Below are 24,776 nucleotides of genomic sequence, written 5' to 3' on the forward strand. Positions count from 1 at the left end.
AAACACGCACCGCCAGGCTCGGCGCGGAAGGGCAGCGTGTACTTCTTGACGAGGCGCAGCATAGACTGGTAGGGTGCCCAGGTGTCATGGGCCACCAGCAGGTCCCGGTGGCCCGGCAGCAGCTTGAGCAGCGCCGAGCAGGAACCAGAGCCTAGTGGGCGCCGCGGGACTGAGCGATTGAAGGCCGCCTCCAGGTCCTCCAGGTCCCCCCCCAGCTGCAGCAGGCTGTGGGCGGCGAGGCATCGGGCCGGGGCACTCCGCACCGAGCGCTGCTCCCAGCGCTGGGGTAGGGGGGCTCGGTACACCGAGCCCCAGGTGGGGGGGAACCTTCCTTACAGGAAGCCGAAGGGCGAGAGAGAGAGGCGGCCGGCGGGGAGTGCCACGCGCCCGCGGTAGCTGTCCTCCAGGCCCTGCAGCTGCAGCAGCGCCAGGCGCACCTGGGGGTGGCGGGGGGGGGGACGACAGACGCTGTCCTCGGGCCGCGGTCCGGGGGCGGTCCCCCAGAGCTGCGGGGTCCCGGCCCGGACGGCCCCACCTGGTGCCAGTAGGCGCGGTCTTGGCCGGAGCCCATCTGCTCCTCCATCCAGGCCAGGTTGGCCTCCAGGTATCCCCGCAGCCGGCGGCAGTACTGCGTCTCGTAGCGGAAGGGCCCGCAGTAGCCCACGGCCGTGTTCATCCAGTGCATGTAGATGAGCTGCGGACACGGCGCTGGCACACACCGCCGCCGGCACCGCCCCGCGCCCCGCGCCCCGCGCCCCGCACCTGCTCGGTGACGGCGGCCTCGGCCAGCCCCGCGGCGTAGGCCTGCAGGCTGTCGTTGAAGGACGCGTTGGCAGCCACCTCGAGGAACGCCCACCTGGAGCACAGGGCACGCTCGGAGCGGGCAGCGCCGGGGCGGCCGCGCACGGCGCCGCACATCTCCGGTCCCTTACCCGACGGCCTGGATGTGGTCGGTGAGCTCGGCCCAAGCGACGGCGGCGGGCTGGCGGCCGGGCAACACACGGAGCCGGCCCGAGCCGGGCTCCAGCAGCACGGAGGCGCTGCGGGGCGGAGGGGTCGGGCCGGACGCGGCCCCCGGCGCCCACGCGACCACGGCGGCGGCCGCCAACAGCGCCCGCAACGCCGCCATCGCGGGAGGGGCGGGGCCGACCCTGAGGCGGGGGCGTGGCGAGGTGGACGGCGTAGGAAATAAGCCACGCCCCCCACGCAGCGGCTGCCCGCGTCGCCTATGGGCGCCGCTCGTCCCGTGTGTACCCGTTCCCCCGCGGGTACCCCCTGGCGCCCCGACATCCCCAGTCCCACACGCTTTCTCCTCTCCCCTCCATCCCAACCCCTTCCCCGTGGCCCCAAACCCTCCCTCCCAGCCCCACGCAGGGCGGACGCGACCGTCAGCGCCCCGGCCACGCCGTGCCCGGCAGGGGGCGGCCCCACGGCCCCTCCTTGCCGTGCCCACCGACCCCCCCCGCCCCCTTTCCGCCGTGGGTTCCGCGCAGTGCGTGACACGGCCGCGGGTGACACGGGAGCACGGGAGCAGCTCCGGCCTTACGCAATCGCGGCTGTTTACTGCCCTCCCCGCCGCACCCAGCGGGCAAAGTCCCCGAGAGGCGCCAAGCGGGGGCAGACGGCTCGCAGCCCCCCACCCGCGGTGAACACGCAGCACCCCCGGCCCCGCCTTGCGGCCCCCGCCTGGTCGCACCCCGGCACCCCCGCGGGTGCCTACCCGAGACCTGGCACGCTCGTGACGGCGGCGCTACGCCGCGAGGCCAACCTACGGCCCCGTGCCCACAGCCACGCTGAGCGCTCTGCCCTGAGAGCGCCGGGGCGGCGGGGGCTCGGCCGGGTGGCCCCCTCGGCCCCCCTCTTCCTGTGCGACAAAGAGACTCTGCCGCTTTAAGAGCGGAGGGTGGTGGCCCCTTTAGGGAGGGGGGAGGGGGGAAATCGGTTGCTCACGCACAGTGGCCGAGCTGTGCGAAACGGTGCGTGTGGGCGGATTCTCGGGTAGCTCCTGTCCTGGCGGGACCCCGTCCTCACCGCTTGTCGGGTCTCTGCTATCCCCCGGATTTGGGTCCGCTCGCGGTGTCCCCGCGCCGCGCTCAGCCCCGGCTTTCCCCTTCCCGCGGGACCGGAGCTGAGCGGGGACGTGGCGGCTCGGTCCGGCTCCGGGGCGCGTTCTCAGGCTGCAGCTCGCGGCCTTTTTTAATTCCTATTTCTGTTTGTATTTTTAGTTCTATTTTAACCCTATTCCTATTTCATATTTCTATGTTTCTTTCCCATTTTTATTCCTAACCCTATCCCTGTTTTCTCTTTCCATTCCTATTTCCATTCCCGCTCCTATCCTGTCTCTACCCCCAACCTCCTCCCCCCGGCCATGGCTCCCGTCCCCCGCGAGCGCTAGCCGCCCCTCCGAGCCCGAGCTGCCCCCGAGCCGTGAGGTGCGATGGGGCCGCTGTGGGCGCTGCGCGTGGCCGGGGCGCTGAGCTTGGCCGGGGCGCTAGCGGGGCACGACGGGTCCCAGCGCGCGGGGCCGCCGGCGGCTCTGGATGCGGGGACCCGGGGTGACAGCGTGGGACACGATCGGGGCGTGGACGTGAGTGGGGACGCGAGGCGGCGGGGGTGATGGGTCCTGCCCTCGTGTCGGCCTCTGTCGCCGCCCCACGGGTGTGGGACGGAGGGGGAAACTGAGGCAGGGACGGAAGCGCGGCCGCGACCCCAGGGTGACTGCCGCCCGCCCGCTGGGGACGCGTCTGGGACACGCAGCTCTTCCCGCAGTGCCGGGAGGTAGGGAAGCGGAACAGCTCCGAGCGGTGCCGCTTCGTGCGCAGCACCCCGGACTGCCGCTTGGACGGCGGTTTCCTCGACTACCTCGGCGGAGCGTTCTGCGCCTTCCCCGCCGCGCTGCTCCCGCTGCCCGTCAGCCTCTACGTGAGCACGGGGACGGGGGGAAGCGGGCGGGCGGCCCCGGCTCGGGAATGCTCTGCCACCGGCGACGCGGCACCTCTCTGCCCGCAGGCGCTCTGGCTCCTTTACCTCTTTGTCATCCTCGGCGTGACGGCGGAGAAGTTGTGAGTAGCCCCGGGGGCGTGCGGAGCGGAGGATGGTCCCGCGCTGCGGCCCCGTGCCCCTGTAACCCCTCTCTGTGCCCTGCCAGCTTCTGCCCGAACCTGTCGGCCATCTCCACCAGCCTGAAGCTGTCCCACAACGTGGCAGTATCCTTGGCCTCGTGCGGATCGGAGCGCAGGGCTGCGGGGCTATGGGATGGGGTCGTGGGGTCCCAGCATGACGGGGCGCTCCTTGACACCTGCCCTTCATGGTGTCACCTTCTTGGCCTTTGGCAACGGGGCGCCAGACGTCTTCAGCGCTGTGGTGGCCTTCTCGGACCCGCGCACAGCTGGGCTGGCAGTTGGGGCCGTCTTTGGTGAGGGCTAGGCCAGCCGGGGGGGGCTGAGGGGCACGGGACCCCGCTGATCGGGCTATGTTGTGTTGGCAGGTGCCGGCATCTTTGTGACCACGGTGGTGGCTGGCGGCATCGCCCTGATGAAGCCCTTTGCAGCAGCCTCCAGGCCCTTCCTCCGGGACATCATCTTTTACATGGTGGCTGTCTTCCTCACCTTCCTGGTCCTCTACTTTGGCCACATCACACTGGGGGAGGCTCTAGGTGAGCACCGCAGCAGGGCAGTGGTGGGTGGGGGGAGCCCAGGGGTCCCATAACTTCTCTGGCCCCCTGGCAGGGTACCTGGGGCTGTACGTCTTCTATGTCTTCACTGTGGTGCTGTGCACCTGGATTCACCGCTGGCAGCGTGGGGATGGGTCACCTCCCCCTGGGCCGTGGGAGCCAGGTAAGGAGCACTCTGTGGTGCTGGCAGGGTCCCTCTGCACCTCCCCACTTCCTCCTTGCTCCCGCACAGCAATACCGACAGATGCTGAAGATCAGGAGCCCTCAGGCGCCGACTGCGGGGACTACGGTAGGGTGGGCTGTGGGTCTGTCTCCAGCAGTGGGTCAGACTGGGGGAGTCTTGCGGAGCACAGCTCTGCTGCCCCTCACAGGTGAGGAGTACCGGCCCCTGCTGCCCTACCACGAGACCTCACTGCACATCCTCAGCGCTGCCCTCAGCCCCCTAGACCAGCGCAAGTGGAGGAGGAAGCCCTGGTACTGGCGGCTCTTCAAGGTGCTCAAGGTGAGCAGGAGGGAATGGGAGAAGGGTAGTGTGCTGGGGGATATAGCACCCATGGGCCCCCTCCTCCCAGGTCCCTGTGGAGCTAGTACTGCTGCTCACCGTGCCTGTGGTGGACCCTGACAAGGACGATTTGAACTGGAAGAGACCCCTCAACTGCCTGCATATCGTCACTGGGCCCCTGCTCTGCATCCTCACCCTCAAGTCGGGGGCCTGTAAGAGCCTGTGGTACCCTCACAGGCCCCAAGGAGGGGCCAGGACTGGGATGGCCCTGAAGCCCCACACTGGAGGCCTGGCTTGCAGTGGGGTGGCCTTGTTCTCCCCATCCCCCTCCCCCCCCCCCCCCCCCCCCAGGGTTTCCCAGCAGGGTGGGGGGCTCCCATTGTGCCACTGCAGCCAGGGCCCAGCACTGAGCTCCTTGGGGCCCCTCTATCCAGGTCTCAGGGGAGAAACAAGACAGGAGAGCACTGGCTTCAGGGGACAGTGCTGTGCCTCCAGCCTGGTGGGGTCCTGCCTAGCCTGCGGGGACATGAGGTTCCCCTCTCTCTCTCCCTGCCGCAGATGGGCTATACCAGATTCACGGTGTCTTCCCAGTCTGGGCGCTGGTTGCACTGGCTGGCTCCATCCTGGCCATCATCATCTTTGTGACCACACGCAATGAAGAGCCACCCAAATACCACTGTGTAAGGGTGCCCCTGGCTCCAAGCACTGTCTGGGCGAGGACTGTGCCTCTGTTGCCCAAGAGGGTGCAGCCAGGGCCCAGCTCACCTGGTCCCAGCAGGTATTCGCCTTCCTCGGGTTTCTGTCCAGTGCTATGTGGATCAATGCAGCAGCCACAGAGTTGGTGAACATCCTGCGGACCCTGGGCATCATCTTCGAGCTGAGCAACACTGTGCTGGGCCTGACCCTGCTGGCCTGGGGCAACAGCATTGGAGGTAAGGACCCTGCCTACCCCTACGGCTTTGGGGCACGCCATACCTCAGTGGGATGCAGGCAGCCCCCAGCATCTCCCCTTCTTGCCCTGCAGACACCTTCTCTGACCTCACCATGGCACGGCAGGGCTACCCCCGCATGGCCTTCTCCGCCTGCTTTGGGGGCATCATCTTCAGTATCCTTCGGGGAGTTGGATGCTGGGGGGGGGGGTGGGTGGGTTGGGCTGCTACTTGGGCCTGCTTCTTAGGAGACCTGAGCTGCGCAGAATCCATCCTGGGATCTGCTACAGGGAGGGAGGGGAAGAGGCTGTGCCTTCCCAGGGAGCCCTGGACCATGACTAAACCACCTGTCCTCGAACACTCTGAACTTTGATGGCCTCACTCAGGCTGGGAGAGAGGGATGGTGCTGTCCACATCCCCAGGGCTGAGGGGGATGCCACACTATTTCTTCACCCTGAACTGGCCTCAGATATCCTGGTGGGTGTGGGGCTGGGCTGCCTGCTGCAAATGACCAGCAGCCAGATAGTGGTGAAGGTAAGGCCGCCAGCTGCAGCACAGTGGAGCTGGCACTGGCAGGACCCCCTTGTCACTCGGTGTCCCTCTGTTTCCCCATCAGCTGGAGCCTGACAGCCTCTTGGTGTGGATCCTGGCTGGGGCCCTGGCGCTGAGCCTGGTGTTCTCCTTTGTGGCGGTGCCGGTGCAGTGCTTCCAGTTGGGCAAGGCATATGGCATCTGCCTCATCCTCTACTACTTGGCCTTTCTCTGCGTGGCCCTGCTCACCGAGTTCCGAGTGATCCACCTGGCTGCCACCTGAGTGCTGCAGGGCCACATTCCTGCCCTGCCACAGCCTGCAGGGCCACACGTTTGCTCTGTGGAGAGAGAGCTGGTTGTGTTTTGGGAAAGGAAAAGGCACTAGCCATCTTCTCACTCTGCTCTGTTGAACCTTGTCTAACTTGGGGTGTCTCTGAACAAGGACAAGGGTAAAGGCTTGGCTGCTCCCCCAGGGCATAGGACCAGAGCAGCCACAGGGAAGCACATGCTGGGACACCCCTTCACCTCCCCATCCGCATCTGGGCTCCTTTGGGCCAGGACCAGCCATGTACTATGGGGAAATTGGAAAGTAAAGCCTTGAGCACAACTTTGGGAATGTCTGTCATTGCAAGGGGCAGCAAGTCTTCAGCAAGTGAACTGAAAGAGCAAGGGGAGGTGTTAAGGTGAGGCAAAGCACCAGAGCAGCTCTGGGGCTTAATGCATGCAAAGCTGATGGCTAGCCCATGGAAGCCTGCTTTCTCCTGTTTTTATTTTTTTTAAAGCTATGTTTTTCAACCTGAATTTAAGATACTCAGAGGGGGGACAGAGCTGTAGCAAAGGACTTGGTTCTCAGAGGTTCCCATATCGCCTGATAACCTCTGGCTAAACTAGGTTTAGACACTGTAAGAATGGACAACTTGCAATTAAAAACTACACAGCCTCCACGGATGGTGTTTGCTGCAAGGCAGTGTGCAGCTTTGGCTGGGGGCTGGGCTGCAGGGGAGGACCTGGGGTTGCTTGGGGTAAGGCAGAGGCCCTGCACCACAGCCAGAGCCGCAGCTTCCTCTGGTGTCAATGCCTGTGTATTTCCCAACAGCAGTCACATGCAGCTGAAGTTGCTGGCACAGCAGTGCAGCAGCACAGTGCACAGGTCAGCACTGGCTGCAGCCACCAGCCCTGATGCTGCTCCCAGGGATGCACTGCTGTGGGTAACCTCAGCATTGCTCTTTGGTGACAGGGCAGTTGCACAAGCAGCACTCCGTTGCTGTCAGCTTTCAAGCTCTCCTAGCCCAATGCTCTTTCCTTCTGGGCCCAGATTCTTCCTCCTTTCTCTGGCTGGATAAGTGCTTTCATAAGAATTCAGACTCTGTTTGCTGGCTGCTGTTGGCTTTGCCCTGGATTTACTGCAGCCAGCCCCAGCTTCCAACAACCACCACGCAGCACAGACACAGAGGTGAAGGAGCAACAGCTTCTGCAGCCCCTCCTACCCATTAGGGGTAGCTATAAAAACAAAACATAAGTTTGAAAGTATTACCATAACACAGAGAGGAAAACTGGCAGGGGGACAGAAAGAAGCTGGGCTGTGAGCTCGCAAGGGCCAGGAGCAAGAATCCATGCCTGTGACAAGTGCTCCTGCAAGCAGTTGCCACTGGAGAAAGAGGGCGGGCACAGCTCCTCTCCAAAGGATGTGGCAATTTGTAAACTGAAACCAAGCCCTGTTTCCGAAACAGAGGGCAGGAGGAAAGCAAGCTGCTGCCTCTACAAAGCTGAGGATGCTCTTTATTAGTGTGCTTGAAAAATCTAGAGAACATTTTACAGACGTCCATAAAGTTAAAAACAAAAGACCAGCATACAAAATCCTGCAGTGTTCCTCCTTTTTTCCCTACAAAATGATTGTCTCTGCTGTTAGTCTGGGGGTAAGGGGGCGGGGAGCAAGAGTAAATAGTAGGGGAGACCCCATTACTCAAACTTCCTTCCAAAGAAGTAAACTTCTGTGATCCTCCTTGGTTAAAAATAATACAGTGTGTACATGGAGACAAACTGAGATCTCAGTACAAAACCAGAAAAGGAGCACCTGAGCCCCACAGCCCAGTCCAGGGGCTTCAGTGCTGCTCCCCAACAGCAGAGCCTTGCTCCCATGCGTGAGCAGGTCAGCACTCCCCCAGCACAGTATGAAGCTGCAGCTCCAGAACAAGTCAGTGACAGCCCTGCCATGGTAATGCAGAATTTAAACAGCACCACATTTTGTTTTCTAACCTTCAGGATGCTCATCCTGCCCATACCTTGGAAACATCTCCCCCAGCCCCAAGACTAACGTGGATAAGTCTCCCAGGCTGCAGCCCCATACAGAGCAATTGCAAGAGAAACTTAATTAATGAGCTGCACTGCTCATTAATTTGTGGTCAATTTATGGTTTGGAAAACAGCCCTTTAAGGTCCTTCACGGTTCAGCTCAGAAGTAGTTTCATACCACCTGCAGTACCCAGAAGGGAAACAAAGAACTGCCCTGAGGCACCTGGGGAATTTGGCTGTTCAGAGACGAGGAGTACACATCATGTTGCCTGCATCTGAAAATCTTATCTTTTCCCCCAAAATGCTCTCTGTCTGCCCATGTAGAATCAGTCCTGTCCCTCTGCCCTTGTGCCATTTGGTAGTACTTCCTAAAAACAAAACAAAAACAAAAACAAAAAAGAACAGGTACGTGGGTCGTGTGCCCATTCCCTACATCCCGCCACCTGACTCACTCAGAGGAAGGGGAAAGCCTCCCATCCCTGATAAATACACTGTACATCTGAACCTGAGAGAAGATCAGACAGCAAGAGGTAAGGGGAACCTCCATGCTGACAGACACTCTTCACTCTCAGTACTTTCCGTGGTGACAGGATAAAAAAGGAACTCAGAGACAGGCTGTCACCACTTTGCAGTAATGAAACACAAGAGAGAAACAACTCGCTGCGATCCGAGAATTAACGTGTCAGAGCTGGCAAGGAAGCCCCTTCCCTTTCCCCCTTCCTTCTCCTCCCCCAGCTACCAGGTCTGGCAGCCTCTGTGCCAAACACTGAAAAGCAGATTAGGTGAGAAGAATCATTGTCCTTCACAGTTCTGCATCCAGAATTCAAGGGAACAGTAAAGCCCTTCAGCAGAGGAACTTCCTAAGATCTGACCCAGTCAGCATTTGCCAGCCCGAGGAACAGCTCTGCATGGGTGAGAATGAGGAAGGAGGAATGCTGCTGCGCTGAGATTCACCCTCCTGTTCAAACAAAGCAATGACCTAGCTGAGGGCCAACCAGCATACTGTTTGATGGACTCTCTATCCATAAGTTTCAGACCCAAGCAGAAATAAGCCACGGGCTTGGAGCTGCAAAGTCCTCTCCTTCCCAGTCATCTATTTGAACTAATGACCAAAGACTTGCCATTTACAAGTAGGTGGCTAAGTGACAGAGGTCACCCTGCAGAATCACCCTTCCCTATGAAGATGAGAGCTGAGGGGTTTACAGAGGTGATTCTGATCCCAGGCAGTGCCCTGGGCATAACCAACTTGCAGAAGTGCAGATACTGGACAGCTACAGCAAAGAGTTTGTCTCTCAAAATTCCTGTCTCCTCCATGGTCATAATGCAACAAGATTCCTGCCCCTCAGTTCTGGCACCAGCTGCCACAGAACGGCTCAGGGACAGCTAAATTCAACAGTCAGAGCTGGATCTGCTAAAGAGAGTGCATCTAGGTGTACCAAAAAGGAGGGAAAAGGCAGACTGCTCTTCAGAAGTGCTGAAGTTCCATACCACCTCCTCTAGCTTTTGAAAAAGGAGGCCAGAGAGGGAAAAAACAACGAAAACCAAACAAAAGCCACGTCCCTCCCTGATCTTTTATTCCTAAGTTAGTAGTACCCTTTAAGTGAAGCAGACCTTTAAAAAGGGCCTTTTTTTTTGTTGTTGTTTAAATTGTAAGCATGTAGCCTCAGCGCATTTCCTGCTGTTAATGAATTACACGTCCCTTCTCCCAGGGTCTGTTACTGCTAAGAGAAACTGCAGGCTTGAGCTTGGGAAGCAGCTCAGAGGGAAGTCTCCATTTCTGTCCAAGAAGCTCACTCTGTGCTGAGCACAGGCATCGTGCTCAGTCCGGTTGTAGCAGTCTTACACAGAGTCCACCTGTTTTTTTGCCACTTAATGGAAGAGCTTTTATCCCTAATGCCAACCAGTACATGGAACAGATCTATATACATCATCCCAACATATACACTGTGAAGTAATACTCTAGGTTATTGCATAGAAGGCAGATTGCACTAGCCAGGCCTAGATGACGGTCTGGGAACGTTGTCGGAGGCTCAGGGGCTTCAGAGAGCTGTGGGAAGCAGATGCAGACTCTTGCAATGGTATCTGGGATTCCTCTTTCCTGGAATGTTCCTCATACCATTCCTGTGACAGAAGATCAGAACAGATCAGTCTTTGCCCCAAAGCTGCCGCATAGCCACCAGCAGGACCCCCGGTCTGCAAGGACACGTGTGCTCAGGCAGAGGGGCTTTTTCCAAAGCCCTGTTTACAGCCCAGTCTCCTCATCAACCACAGCACAGCCATGAAGGGTGAACTCACATCTCAGCACTCACAGCCTGAGCAAGAAGGAGCAGGCATGGCTCAGCTACAGCTGGCTAAGCTGTCAGGCCTGACAAACCAGAGCAAGGAAACATCACACTCAGATGTCTCCCAATGCTCAGGGGCTGTCATACTGACATCACACTGATGTCTGGGGCTTACAAAGTTACACCCCAGGGTATTACAGGACATTACATCCCTGCGTCAGAGTCCAAGCAGAACAGGCAGGGAGCTTCACTGTGGATTACCATCCAGCTCCAGAACAATTAATGTGCTTTTTTTTGTTAGCAGGACTGAAGACTCATCCTCAAGCTAGCTGTCTAGGGGACAAAGGAAAGATTCAAATGGTTATGAGATTAATGGCTTCATTACTAATCATTATACTAGTCCACGACCCTCAACAGTAATCAAGCTCAGGGCATAAGGCTCCTAACCTCGAAGAACACTAACAGCAATGCCTTACACAATCCAGAGTCTCAGCTGATTTAAACCTTTCCCATCTTCATTTGCCTGCTGTTCTGAAGGAACCAGCACTTGCAGAGCACTTGCTTTCTGTTGGACAGACACACCCAGGCTCAAACACAATCACATCCCAGTGCCTTAACAAATTAGCGTCATGCAGCCAAATCCCCAGAACACACCGTGCATGTGCTCTTAGCCCAGCAACCAACGCCCACCTTCATGAGCGTGGGTAAGCTTGGTAAGCTGAGCACCTACACACAGCTTGCACTGTTACTGCCACTGCTGATGCATGTCATCAACACCACTGAGCTCCTGAACCCACCAAGGAGGCTCTGACACATTTAAGAAAGTCCCCAAACACCAGCATCAATGAATCTAAAGCACAATTCAGCTACTGCCCACACTTTTCACAGAGCCCGGGTCTCAGAGGGAGAACACCACCTGCATTTAAAAATGACAGTTTGTTATTCTAGGCAACGTGAAGTGTTCTGCTAATGACAGAGGCTTGCTGGTATTTCCAACTCACACCCACATACCTGGATCTCCTCCTCATACATCTTCATACTCAAGTCACTCTTGGTCCTCGATCTGCGTCCCAGAAACAGTGTTGACACTTGCTAAGGAGTTGGGGGAAAGGAGATGAACACAAAGATGGCATTCATCAGTCACTGAGCAGCTCACAGGAGCAGTGCTGGAGCTTCTGGCACCCCTCAGGCAGACACCTGTCACCCACTGGAGAGCTTAGGCTGTTCTAGGCTCCTTCTCATTGCCAGGAGACAATGGTATTTTAAAGCGCACATCACCTGACTAAATGCAAGCATCTACTCCAGGCTGAGAAGTATTTCACTGCAGGGATCCCCGAAGGCTACAAAGAGCTGCAGGAGACCAGCTCAGATGGACACAGCTCTGTCAGGGGCACTCAATTTTGTCAGAAGAACATACCATCTGGAACAAGGCTCAAACCCAGCCTTCCAAAGGAAGATCTCAGCTTAGAAAAATTTCAGGTCTCATTTACTTAGCATATACCACTTACTCCACAGGCCTACACTTTTTAGATCACATAAGCAGAGGGCTGAGTTATGAATTACTCTCTGCCGATGAGTTGTCTGAACAGCACTGAGAACAAAAGAAAATCCAGACCATTATTCTGTACCAAACTGCAAAACTGAAGACATCATCCTCCAGTTAATTGAATTGAAATCTTCTTCTAATTAGCATCACTATCACTATTCTGTGTGAACAAGAACTCAACTTAACTACTGAGCCAACCAAAGTAAACGAAGATCCACCAAGGGAGTGTAGCACTTGCGCTCTACATAAAGGACGCGCAAATATGATAGCTGTTATTAAAACAATCATTTAAACTCCTCCCAGATGCAAAAGCCAGCAGTTCTCAGACGCAAGAGCAGTTAGCCAGGTCAGCTCATCTTTCCAACTGTCCATCCTGTTCTGGAACAAAAAGGCAAGCAAAGATGCAGAGAACAGAAAGCTGGTGTTTGGAATCAATATGAATGCACTGCTGCATTACACTTCAGGACTGTCCAGGCCTAAGTGTATGACGGTACTGAAAGAGAGGCAGGAGAATAAGACAGCAGCTTTTCTGGAGAAAGATAAATGTGCTCTTTCCAGCCAGTACTGGACCAGAACAGCTCTATGTGAAGTCTGCAGGCTGCAATGAGTCTTTGTCAGGGCTGTTTAGGGGACAGAGGAAATTCACCTGCTACTTTTCCAGAGCAGCACAACTTTGTGCCAGTTCCACACAGTCCCTCCCTGCAGCTCAACTCTAAACATTACAAAGATGCATATGGATTTCCTCTGGAAGACAGCAAAAAGGTACCTGCAGGCTTGGCGTGCCTTCTTCCCTTCAAGCCAAGAACCTACATTATGGGTTTCCTCTTACCCCATGTTTATCCATCTGCAAAACAATCTTCTGCAGCTGAGAAGTTTCAGTGGCAGCTGAACTCCGCTTGTACAGCTCGATTATCCCAATCACTTCCTCTTTGGAGATCTCCTTCTCCAGCACAATGCCATTGTCTTCTGGACGGGTAAGAAAGAGAAACAGGAAGAGAAGTCAGCAAGATGAATGCTGCTTCCATAACCCTGGAAGGCAAAGCAAGCAGGCTTAAGCTGGATGTCAGGCACAGTCTACATCTACTTTCTTGACTGGAACACATATGTCTTTGCTCTCCAGTGAGAGAGGGATGAAAAAAATTAGCGTGCAGGGCCAACAAGCACGTCTCAGTTTTTAAGATATCAAGGAGCCTTGTAGCTTTTTGCTACCTGCAAGCTAACTAGCAAAACAAACAATCGAACATTAATTCCTGCCTTTTGACCTTCAGCTACCCAACACAGCTTGAAAGGTAAATGTTAACTAATGCCTTTCACTGCACCCTTCAAACTGGGTACATGAAGTATCGGGATGAAGAATGGTTCTGTAACTAAAAATGCCTGGCTCCTGCTGGCATGATGCCACACATCTGGATATTCTGGCACCTAAGAAAGATCAGATGAGCTAATCACAGCTGCTCCTGTGACTGGGGCCTTCACTGCATCTTTCTGTGAGGAAGATTCTCTTGCATTAAATGTATCAAAGTGCAGTAGCTATACCTTCTCTCTGCAGAAAACTGTAAAGAATTAAGATTAGTTTACACAAAGTTTAAATAGAAAAGTCTGGGTGTAAATCACCTAGGAATAGCAGCGAAGGCCTTCAAGAAATGAATGTGTTGATGGTACCTAAATTTGCAGGCCTTGAAGCTACGGATGCACAGCTCAGGAGACAAAGGACAGTGAGGAAGTGATGACTCACAGAGGTGTGACAGGATGGAGAGACCAGTCACAGCCCGTTCTTAAAAGGTACAAAAAGGTACATCCAAACTCAGCATATAGTCACCAGTCTAAGTACAACTGAGAGACAGAGAGGACTAGATAGGCAGCATTCCTTGCTCTCCGTGCAGGGTGGGGAGAAATGATGGGCAGTATAGAAAGGTCATAGAAATATCATACAAAAGGATAAGAACGAGGTTAGGAATTCAGGCTTCTAAAAAAATATAAAAATCTGGTCTTCGGTAGTCAATTGATTCTCTCCTCCAGACATGAGGCACCAGAGAGAAGATGCAGTGTTGTGGGTCAGCCAGTCCTCAGTTCTGACCTTCTGAATCTTGGTTCTTCCGAGTGTAGTTCATGCGGAAGACAAAAGCCTCCAGAATAAATGCCACAATGATTGTCATCACCACCTGGGAGAGGACATGAACAGAAGAGATCAGGAGGCTGCTGCTGGGGGATTCTTGCAGCCCAATTCAACAACAGAAAGCTGAGCATTTTGGTCTGTGCTTCAGCTCCTGGTGCTCCAAGATGCACATATCCCAGTTCACACATCTGCCTGAAAGTCAACCAGTGACAGTCAACCACAAAGGGGCCAGAAAAAGGCTGTGCTGCTCTAGTCTTTACCCCAGGCCCAGACTTGTGCAGCACCAACTTTGTCAATGCTTATAAATGTAACTTCCTGCAAGTGATGTGGGCTCATATCTTTTTCTGGAGGACATTATGTAGAGGAACAAAGCTGTGCTCATTTAGGGATGAAAGCTCCCTCTAGCACAGTAAAAGCTGTTTCCCCTCACCATCTCCCCAGTTTGATACAGGAAGCATCTTCAGAAACTTACCATGGTCACAATATAGAAGATCATGAAATACAGGCGGCTCCAGTGAGTGGTTTCAGATGTCACCCCTTCCTAGAGAAGACCGGAAAAAAGTCACTAGTACACAAAAGAAGGGAGAGCTTATTGTTAACTGCTTGCTAACAGAAGTAAGGCAGCATAAATACTGTCTATCTATTTCATACTTATGGCTCCATAGCTAACCCCAGAAACTGCCTGCACGATGCTCAGTGCCCCTAGGTCTTTCAGGTAACCTGTCTCTAAAAGCAAAATGAGATGTTCCTATATGCAATCACACTGAACGCTTAAGGCCTGTGGTTGTATGAACCATTGCTACTATGAGAACACTGCTTGGACAGCAGGGTGATAAACTAGAATATAGTGTGACTTCACTTGTCCAGATTGTGAAATTCAGCCTGAGGGCTGCTCAAGTTCAACAAGAAAACACATCAGGTGGCATGTCACAGAGGTCAGGCATCATCCAGGGATTAAGAGGAACAATCACATGACAACAGCAAGTGACAGTGTTGGGACTAATCCTGCCCATCTCCAAATGCAAGGGGAAAAAAGCTGTAGTACCATGAAAGATCAAGCCCAACTGGCAAAGAGACCGTGCTGTTTGTAGCTGAGATTTACTTACCATGATTATGTACCAATCATTGACGACTGTCAACTCAAACAGTGTAACTGCGTACAAGTAAGAGAAAAACAAAGACAATTGCTTTATCCAACCTGACCTGCTTTAGAATGATTTCTAGATAAGGTACTTGACAGGGAAGACTGAAGCAAGATACCAAGTTTCAACACAGCTAGCAATTCCAGATACAGAATGCAGACCCTCATCACTACAATTTGTCATCTTCCCACTGATGACAAAGGAAGCAGACACATAGAAACATGAACATGGCTTAATCTGTATTTCTTCAGAGTCAGAAGCAGACCTGATCCTTTCCCAACAGAGCATGGAGAGCTCTGAAATTCGCAAGAGATAGGTATCCCTGCTCATACATTAACAAAATATTTAAGAGTAATCGCCATATTCAAATTATTATTCATCAGTGGGTTTAAATAAATATATTAGCATTACTGCCAGCTCTGCAGAAGGGCAGTAACCTGAAGCCCTCCTTAAACATTTCTGGAAATCTGATCTGCTTACCAGTCAGAACAGATATATTTGCTTCATACTGCTTTCAAGAGATGTGTCTTGACTTTGTTGCAAAGCAAGCAGGCTATTACTCAGCTGACGTTGTCCAGAAAAGAAAGATGTTTTCTGAGGTGCACTGGACAACTCTTAGAGAGTCTCAGGTCTACATGAGCATTGCAGTCCTGCTATCCAGCTCTGCAGGAACACAGACGCACTACGGAATAATCTTTGCTAGGGAAAAAAACCTGTCCTTACCAAAGCTGTTCAAAATGTTGTCAAAGTTGTTGAGATAGTAATAACCTTCTTCCACAATTGTCTTGTTGCCAACTGTGTGGTTCACCCAGCGGTACGAATCTGCGACTGTGCTCGTGCTGGTTGAAGAAACCAAGACAAAGAATGAGAAGAGAGCTGCGGTATCTCAGGGTTATAAACACAAATGCTTAGAAGGTGGTGAGCTGGGTGGCAGTTTCTACCTTTTGGCTAACACTTATTCTCTGAGAAAAAGCCTTCAGAGCTTAGCACAAGCCCAGAGAGTCTTTCTAATCATTCAGCAAACATGAGACCAGAGAAACCGAATGTTTTTGTCTCACACCCTTAAAGCTTAGCATTTCCACGTGGTCTGCCATCACTTATGATGCAAAGGGCACAGGACAGCTTAAATTCCAAGATAAGGTGAATTAATCTTCTAGAAAGTTAGGTCTAAATATGTAACATACAGCAGAGCAACTCTAGTGTAACAGAAATGAAAATCTCAACTTTGCTCTACAGCAGAAATTAAAAATGTTCCTAGCTACTATACCAGAAAGAAGTTCTCCCAGTACATCTGCATGAGAAGCAATACAGATCTCATTAAAACCAGTTAAATCTTTCCTTTCCAAAAGCAGTGTAAAAGCCATTTCATCCAATCTTAACAAGATAAGTGAAGCACATCACGTAGATTTTGCCAGCACACTGCCTTAGCTACAAAGCTCCACTCAGACACATTTTCTGGCCTTTTCCTCCCAAGGAAGACAGGACTGCCAGAGGCACTACTACTAGCTTAGCACCAAACCCACTGCAGATGGAGATGGATTTGCAGCACTCACTTGCAGCAGTTCGGGTAGACCACACCAGCAAAGAATTCCATGCCAACGATAGCAAAGCAATAGTAGAAGATCAGCAGCGTTAAACCTAGGCTGGAGGAAAAAAACACAAATACTGTGCTACTGAAAAGTTACTAAGGCAAGGAAAATACAAAGTCACAGGCTGGTTGCTCTGGAAGGAATTTCCAATGGATAGGAAGCAACGCTGAAAACCACACACCACCCTCTTCGCCAGCACTGCTCTGCCATTCTTTGTGCTTTCATTCAAAAGGTCTTTGGACAAGGAGCTTTCCACTCAATCAAGACATAAATGTTCTAAGAAATTATAGAACAGCCTGGATTTCCTCCCAGTCCATATTTTTTTCCTGTTAGAAAAACTGTGGAAACAAGTTTGTTTCATTAGAAGACCAACGCACTGGTTCTGCCCTCTCCACATCCTTAGATGCTGGGACAGTGCCAAGAACAATGCTCTCTACCTAAAATGCTCTGCCCAGATCTGCTCCAAGAAAATAACATCCAATAATGCCCCACTCAAACACCAAGCTCCTTCTGTCCCACCATTTCACAATAATGCTCTGAAGTGCCTGTGTGAAGGACAGGGAAACGCCTGGGACGGAGTGCATTTGTGCTGATAGTCCTCACAAATGTGCCTACCTCTCACCAAAAGTCAGGGGGTAGAAAAGTTAAACATCAACTCTTACTTATCCTAACATGCAGAAGCAGGAGGCATCCCAGAAGAGCTTCCCATCACAAACTGCTCCGAAAAAGAGGGACCCCTGCCCTAGACACTAAACTTCACCCCCCTTTCTCCATTCAAAGAGAGTAAATCAGTACCTGGCCATCCTGGGAAACAGCTCAAACATCGTGTCCAGGACATTCCTGTAGCGTTTCTTCAATTTAAAGAGTCTGAAAGGGGAAGCTAGAAGTTACCTATGCACTGCAACTTCTCAGAGCTGTTCGGAATATTAAAAAGAATATCACAGCTCTCTGTATCTCCCAGGTTAACAAACAGGTAAGGTTTCCTGACACCAAGTTCACAGAATCTCCACTTGTTCAAGTGATTTGTTCACTAACCATTCTGCCGTTTCATCTGAATGCCTATGACACATCCAGGTAGGTGCCTATAGGATTAACAAGAAAATGTGGGCCTTTCCTTGAGAGTTATGCAGCATGATATAAAGATTTTTAAATTATTGTTTTTATTTAGAAAAAAAGTCACAAAAGCCTCAACTAGTCCTGTGTACAGTCAGGACTCAATACTCCTTCCCCCAGACAGAAACTTTCCTGTGCTTACTCTGTGACCGTGTAAAAAGTGATGAAATGAAACCACACTGCCTGCTAATTTCAAATTTGGCAATGCCATCAGCCTTTATGGAGAAGCAAAGCTGCCAAACACAGGCTTTGGCAGGGGGACAGCAGAGAAAACATTCCATCCCCCCACTTAAGCATCAAAGCGTTCTTTAAATCCGCATTAAAGAGCTAAACTGCATTAGATTGTCTTTAACAAAGCAATACTTTGCTTCTCAAATGCCTTCCACCTACGACTCTCTGACTGGTCTGCAATGGTGAAGGGACCTTAAAACGAGAGGGTTAATCTTAGTGAGCAGCAGAGAGGTTACAAGCCTCAGTCTTGCTTAAAGTGAGATGCAGCCAGAGCAGCGTTGTAATTCACCCCGGAAAGCAGTATTCTTTGAAAACTGTAATTTCAGGTAATTCAATGGAAATTATTAAACTGGCTCAGACCGTTTCACCCTGACAGAGGAGCTTTTCTCTGAACAGCATCAGACAATTTAGAGGAGGTGTGAAAACCCCATGAAGGCAGACACAAGATAATCTGCCCCAGGCAAATCCCTTGATCTCTATTAGAGATCAGCTTAAGCTCAAAAGCACGGGATTTCATATCCCATCCGAAGTTTTTGTTATCATTCATTTTGATAACGCTGGCTAATCTCATTACCCTACACAATTCGTGTTTGCCATGGTCATGTACCCACAGAGCAATCCTTGCCCTCTCCTGGTTAGGAGTTCAGTCCCCAGCTGAAATGATGGAAAACATACATTGCTGTTTTCTTCCCCACCTGTTCTTTGCACTCCCCACGCTGCCTCCCTGTCTCACCTCAGCAGCTGAAGAGGTCGCAAGACAACAATGAAGTAGAACGGCTCCATGTTAAATGCCAGTGCCATAAGCCCCAGAAACGCGAACAGGGTGACTGAGAAGTCAAAGCTGGAAAGAGAAAAAAAGAAAGAGCAATGATGCATCACTAGTATTTCAGCAGAGAGGAGGCACTTGGTGCTGCTCCACCCTAACAGGACGCACAAGGCCAAGTGCAGAAGCCAGCACTTGCTTCCTATTAGAAGTCAGTCTTTCTAATGCAGCAATTTTTATCACCTCTCCAAACATTACTGCGCACTCACAGATTCCAGCCTGAGGACAGGTACTCAACAGGCCCCAGTCCAGTGGTTTTCAGGAGCAGCTCCACGCCATAGACTGTAAAACAATTTGAGAGCCATGAACAGAAATAAGCAGCATTACATGGAGGACTTATACAAAGGCTTGTACTTTGCACAGATGAGCAGACTTTTGAGCGGAGGAATACTGAACACTGGTTTCACAGACACCCAACAGTCATTCTCGGTGAGATAACAAAGAGAACATCTTCCCCTCAAAACAACGCATTTCTCTTCAGAGTGGCCTACAAAGCAGTTAACTTGGCTAACATGCTATAAATGCTGAGGCACAAGCTCCCATACCTAAGGCCAAAACGTGTGAGGAATTCAGTCCCGCTCGTGCACTTTCTTTTATCCCATGGGAACATATCCAGCATATGGATGCTATGGGTAGCCTACGCTTGGCCTGCAGAGAGAGATCTCAGGGAGGAACCATCTACTTTCCCCTCTGTCCTGGCAGCATCCTGTGAGTGCCTTCTCTGGGAACAGAGCTGTCTATTCCCTCACTCAATCCTCAACTCATTATGGAATGACACAGCCATGTTGGGTGGCATTAGCTTACTTGTGAGGAAGACTATGTAGCTCCATGGGACATTTCTGGAGAAGAAATTCCCTCCTGCAAGACACAAGAACAACTTATTCTAACCTTCCCTATATTCAATCACCCAGCATCGTAGCCAAGAAACGAGCTGCAAAGTTTCCTACCTTGCAGCATGAAGGTTTCAACAAGAATCCAAATTCCATTCACAGCCACCACAGTATCTGAAAAACAAAATAAAAATCCATTATAAAAACAATCCTGGATCAGAGGTTAAATACTTCCTAGGCTAACAAAAAAAATTACAATATAGGGCATGTGGTAGGGTCAGTATTTCCAATTCAACTAACAAACTGAATCTGTAGCTTGGAAGAGTCACAAAACTTCTACTCAGACTTTTGTCTCCAGAAGAAAAGAAACCAAACCAAAACAATGATCTGAATCACACTCAGTATTTTTTCTTTTCTTTTTTTTAAAACCAAAAGTTATTTTATACACAGTTAATAACATGGCAGGACATTTCAGCTTCATCCTAGACCTGCAACAAAATCTTGAGAACCACTATGTGCCAAGCAGCACAGGACAAAGGAAGTGACCCAAGCAGCACTAAGTCCCCATCATCTTGGCTCTATCACTGCTTCCCACCATTCAAACCCAAGAACTGAAGGTGCAGGATTTTACCCTTTCACTCAGATCTCCGCACACCCCTGCCCTCCCTTTTGCTTAGCATCTTAATTTACAAAAAATGTCTCCCCTCCGATGCTCAAAAACAGCCAACAAATTACTGAGTAGGAAGGGATTGTTTAGGACACAAGAAGCAGCACGAGTAAGCACTCTTTCTTCTTCAGAGGAGCAGAGAATCATTCTCCCTGGCAGTCCAGTTGCCAAGCACTCCCTCCAGCAGCAATGATGCATGCACCTTCTGAAGGGCAAAACAGGCCGACTGGCAAGGCAGTTTCTTATCCAGCACCTTCAGCTGCAAGATAAAAACCTCAAGGCTTATGAAAGCTAACCACCAACGTATCCAAATGCAACGAGCCAATTCCTACACAGTAAGATCCATAAGCGTATTGTGAAATAGTGAACAAGAAGCCTCTCCACAAGACTCAACACAGTGAGAGCTGCAAATTTAAGCTGTAGTAGTGGTCAGTACAAGAAGACATTCCCTCTCTCTCCATCCAAACTTCAGAATTCATACAGGAACCATAATGCAGCCCAAAGACCAGGCCCCACATGCTGGATCCTTGGAGGGCCTAGCAGAGACAGCACCCCTGACCCATGCAATCCAAGTAGCATTGCAAAGAAACAGCGTGTTGCTCCTACTCACACATGGTGTATTGGAATACACGCGAATTCACAAGGATGTTGATGCCTGCAGGAAGGAAAGTACGACAAAATAAATGTTTAAGCAGTCTTCTACACCTCACACACAGCCTCCTCTATCTTTTTCTTTGAGATATTTTTCATATGAATCCTCAGCACAGAAACTAACCAGATTAGTAGATCAGAAACTTTTTGGGACCAAGTTGAAATTTCTTCAAGAATTTTAGTGGCAATGAACTCAGTATCCTTAACCCCCTAGATGCCTTCCCCTCACCCCCATATACTAGTTTTGTGATGCAGTCAGAGGTAAAAACAACTGATGAAGAACAGCCCATCTTTGGAACAACATATGCTGTCAAGAAAGAATAAGTGCCAAGATAGGCAGGACTCTCATGGCAGCTATATGTTTGAATCAAGATAGTGGTAACTGTTTCCCCCCAGCATACAACACCAAAAACAAAATTACAAATACAAACTTATTTCTGAATGGCTACATTCAACCAGGAAACTTGGGGCATGGAAGATAAACCACACTTGCAAGACAGATTACAGAGACAGATATTTCAGATCTCCTTCCCTGTCCTGAGCAGCTACAGTTGATTTGTATGAGCACTGCATTCATACAGTGGGACTAGGAAGCCTAGCTGCTTCTGTGAAAATAGAAGTCCCACTCCACAGTCACTGCTCTGAGCTGCTAACTGGGATATGGCGAAACAAACGTGTAAACTCTGCTAGACTAAGCAACCATAAATCCTCTGTGCTGAAAAACCTCTATGCTGATAAAAGAAAACAGCCCTCCATGACCTCAGCTCAGGGTTTAGTTCACTACTGCCAAGACTTATCTTATTCTACATAAGAAGAGGAAGATCCTTCAGAGGACCCAGTCTTTGCACAGAAGTGCTTTTCTTATTATTTTAACACATGCTGCCATTAAAACAAAGTTTGTTACCTTTAAAAATAAGGAATGCTGTCCGTGGAAGGTCATCAAACCAGTGCTCACGATTTCGTTTTGCCTGGAAGCACAAGAGCCAGGATGAAAATAAATCAATGCCATATCCACCTGGAAAATACGTAGTGATAGAGACCCACCTTATCCCTATCATCTGCTTTTATATTGTCTTTGTTTCTCTTTAATCACTGGCCTCCTTTGCTCTCCCTTCCCCATACAATTCCCCTAATTCTCCACCCAATACACACTTACCTTCCATTTTAAGCCAACAACTTCATAGAAATTGTAAAAATCCTTTAGACTGCAAAATAGAAAGAAACATCTGATCAGAGCCTTGGAGTCGATTAAACCCTTAATCATCCTTGTCAGGCATCGTCAGTAGAGAGTCCCTGCAAACTGTAAACTCCTTATTACAACTGCAGCCACAGCTGATAACTCAACACTGACCTCTTCCTGATCTGGCCAGAGGCTACCGACTGACAATACTCAGAATGGCATGCAATGCTACCTTCTTCTCTAAGACCTAAAGCCCACAGAGGAAACTGACTGCTAAACTCTGGAATTCTACCACTGAGGAAAGACCTCAGGCTTAGACAGCAAGCTCCAAGGGACAGAGATTGCACTACTCTCCATAAAGAAATCCCAGACTGTCTCAACTACTTGTATAACCCTTTTCTAGCACTTTTGAAAATGTTCTTTTCAATGTAACAAAATGTGAAAAGGGACACAAAAACAAAGAAACTACAACATAAGTGCTTACTTAAGTGCTCGGTGTCAGGTCTGTAACAGCTTTTAGACCTTTGAAAGCAAGGATGCTGAAATTCTCAGGCTCTTAGTGGTATCATTAGGTGTCTTTCTCCTTACGCCATTTTCAACACTTATTCATGGCACACTGAGGCACAAAGCTCAGGGTGCTACAGTAAGACCATCCTACCTGAGTAAAGGAGTATTGCTTTGATTCAGTGCTTTAAAAGTGAGATATCGCTCTCGGGTGCACATCCGAGGCTTGTAAAAGCGCAACAGCCCTTCAAAATGCTTGAAGGAAATTCCAGACGGCCTCTAGGGGAAAAAAAAAAAAAGAAGGAATGTCATGGGTAGGGACATCAGACAGAAACACACACAGACTAGCATATTTAATTTTCGCTCTGGATTTGCTTTAAGCAGGGTTTCTATGTTACCGTAAGATGCTATGATAACTGACCCCCGAAGTACCAGAAGCTATTTATTTTAACCTGCTGAGTTTATCCCAGAACACAAAAAGCTCTCCTGGCAGTTGGTTCTTCCAGCGCGTGCTGGGCTGTTCTCTGTTGCCCCCATGCTGGAAGAGCTGTTCAACCACTCTCCTTGGGAAATCAGCAGATGTCCTAATAGGTCCCTATTAGGGACACCTTTTTCAGACTATAAGCTCTTCCTCAGAAACCCTTAATATAACCAATGTGCTCTGAACATGAATCAATTTACTGTAGGAAAGATTATTCTTGGGTCTTACTTCTCTTCCTGCTCCATAAGTTAAGCAAGAAACCAACTCTCTCCCGCAGTGCTCTGTTCCCCAAAGAATTGTTTATAGGTGAATTAATTCTGCCTCTACACCATTTATTCATGCAGCAGCTAGACAGTATCTTCACATGTACAACACACCCCTCCTCTAAGCTCTGGTGCTCAGACAAGTCCTCAAGTGACGCACATGGAATCAGGGAGAAACCAATGACCACGTGCCCTCCAGGACAAGCTTCTCTCATTTTACTGAGGTACTTCCATGGCCGTACATGGGGGCTGACATGCAGTTACTTGGCTTTTCTCCAGAGGCTGACCTTCCCACCTGTCACACCAGAGCCTGCTCTCAGCCTCCCTGCAGCACACTGTACCTGTTTGGTGATGAGCAAGCGATAGGCATGCTGTATGGCTGTGCGCTTGTGCAGCAGCAAAGACTTAAACTTCCTCTTCTCAATGTCATTGAAAGTGTCAAACACAACAGCAAGAAGCTGCAGAGAGAAGACAAGATACGTTTGATCATTATTCTATGCGGCAACTTGAGTCAGGGCTTCTCAAACAGGCAGGACCATTCAGTCCAGAGAGGCACTGCCTGCAAGAGGAATCTTACAAAGTGCTACACTGGCTGAAGCAGAACAGAGTTCGTGAGATCTCACTGATCATAAGGGCAAAGATGTATGTGTTGATCTTTTTTTTTTTTTTTTTTTTTTGAAGAGGGCCAGATATTTCTGGCCTCTTAGCATTCACTATTGTTTTCCATAGCTAAGGCTAAATGTCATGTATTCTAAGAGACAGCAATACGAAAAAGTTTGCTAAAATGCCCTTATATCTTCCTGGAAAGTGGGTTTTGAGGGCTGCTGTCTGGACTCATCTCTTACACATGAGATTTCGCAAACATGTCAAAACTAACCCTCCATCTAGTACAGCAGTGGTGAAATCTAAGCCTGTTCCAAGCATCAAAATCATCTCCTCTGGATTGCAGAATTCCTCAACAACTTTGAAAACCCCTTTTTCACTGCCCATATCCTCACCTGAGCTGGTCTCAGCCCTGCCCTGGATGCTGCAAGAAAAAGAGCAAGTATAGCAGACACTCTCACACTGCATATGTCAGCACTCTAAGTCCTGCCATCCTTAGCAACTCCACCACTTTCAAACTGATTTACTAGGGATTTCAGGAAAGTCCAAATAATAAAATGCCATTTTATGATGAATAATTAAGACAGGTAAGGACAATACATTTTGTTCAACTGAGTATGTCACTCCAAGCATGATATTAATGTGAGAAAAGTTGAAAGATACTCAATATCATTCTGTTTTCTGTGATTTAGTTCATTTCCTTATGGTCAAATGTTAGAAGACTTCCACCTGTAGATAAATTACCATTTCTGGAATTATTCTGCCAAAGGGTCTCAGATTATTATAGAGCACTCTTAGGAACAGGGAAGACTCTGTTGAGCAATGAACT

The 24,776-nt window shown here is 50.5% G+C and overlaps 3 protein-coding genes across 24 annotated transcripts in view; 1 reads left to right on the forward strand and 2 right to left on the reverse strand.

The window, feature by feature from the left end:
* PLBD2 (phospholipase B domain containing 2) overlaps positions 1–1,154 on the reverse strand; it is a 3,228-nt gene extending 2,074 nt beyond the window's left edge. Inside the window, exons 1-5 of one of the 2 annotated variants that reach the window (XM_021413161.1) lie at positions 933–1,154; positions 763–856; positions 536–694; positions 337–437; positions 11–225 (exon numbers count right to left, since the gene is read on the reverse strand). In XM_021413161.1, coding sequence (XP_021268836.1) covers positions 11–225; positions 337–437; positions 536–694; positions 763–856; positions 933–1,129 — 766 coding nt within the window. In that variant the 5' untranslated portion in view covers positions 1,130–1,154. The remainder of the gene's footprint in view (positions 1–10; positions 226–336; positions 438–535; positions 695–762; positions 857–932) is intronic. The other variant, XM_021413160.1, reaches the window with a different exon arrangement.
* SLC8B1 (solute carrier family 8 member B1) lies at positions 1,942–6,577 on the forward strand. 14 transcript variants are annotated; one of them, XM_021413153.1, is made up of 15 exons: positions 1,945–2,587; positions 2,770–2,922; positions 3,010–3,062; positions 3,149–3,206; positions 3,310–3,415; positions 3,488–3,655; positions 3,729–3,836; positions 3,906–3,962; positions 4,045–4,175; positions 4,246–4,387; positions 4,734–4,855; positions 4,951–5,107; positions 5,177–5,280; positions 5,567–5,638; positions 5,721–6,577. In XM_021413153.1, exons 1-15 carry the CDS (start codon positions 2,438–2,440, stop codon positions 5,916–5,918), a joined length of 1,779 nt encoding a protein of 592 aa, XP_021268828.1. In that variant the 5' UTR covers positions 1,945–2,437; the 3' UTR covers positions 5,919–6,577. The 14 variants fall into 14 exon arrangements, 12 of the variants coding, with proteins under 12 accessions (XP_021268830.1, XP_021268822.1, XP_021268827.1 ...); XM_021413154.1 differs by having other exon boundaries at positions 1,949–2,587; positions 4,954–5,107; positions 5,200–5,280; positions 5,574–5,638; XM_021413147.1 differs by having other exon boundaries at positions 1,944–2,587; positions 3,729–3,962.
* Positions 7,389–24,776, reverse strand: part of TPCN1 (two pore segment channel 1) — a 55,769-nt gene continuing 38,381 nt past the window's right edge. For 7 of the 8 annotated variants that reach the window (XM_021413141.1, XM_021413140.1, XM_021413143.1 and 4 more), the window contains 18 exons: positions 23,686–23,802; positions 22,755–22,879; positions 22,073–22,121; positions 21,821–21,884; positions 20,876–20,920; positions 19,716–19,772; positions 19,573–19,626; positions 18,978–19,050; positions 18,679–18,786; positions 17,397–17,468; positions 16,566–16,655; positions 15,736–15,851; positions 14,977–15,023; positions 14,343–14,411; positions 13,832–13,916; positions 12,584–12,720; positions 11,220–11,300; positions 7,389–10,047 (listed from right to left, as the gene is read on the reverse strand). In XM_021413141.1, the coding sequence (XP_021268816.1) occupies positions 9,925–10,047; positions 11,220–11,300; positions 12,584–12,720; positions 13,832–13,916; positions 14,343–14,411; positions 14,977–15,023; positions 15,736–15,851; positions 16,566–16,655; positions 17,397–17,468; positions 18,679–18,786; positions 18,978–19,050; positions 19,573–19,626; positions 19,716–19,772; positions 20,876–20,920; positions 21,821–21,884; positions 22,073–22,121; positions 22,755–22,879; positions 23,686–23,802 (1,512 nt within the window). In that variant the 3' untranslated portion in view covers positions 7,389–9,924. The remainder of the gene's footprint in view (positions 10,048–11,219; positions 11,301–12,583; positions 12,721–13,831; positions 13,917–14,342; positions 14,412–14,976; positions 15,024–15,735; positions 15,852–16,565; positions 16,656–17,396; positions 17,469–18,678; positions 18,787–18,977; positions 19,051–19,572; positions 19,627–19,715; positions 19,773–20,875; positions 20,921–21,820; positions 21,885–22,072; positions 22,122–22,754; positions 22,880–23,685; positions 23,803–24,776) is intronic. The other variant, XM_021413142.1, reaches the window with a different exon arrangement.

The sequence above is a fragment of the Numida meleagris genome, chromosome 14 (genome assembly GCF_002078875.1).
Source record: "Numida meleagris isolate 19003 breed g44 Domestic line chromosome 14, NumMel1.0, whole genome shotgun sequence".
NCBI lineage: Eukaryota > Metazoa > Chordata > Aves > Galliformes > Numididae > Numida > Numida meleagris.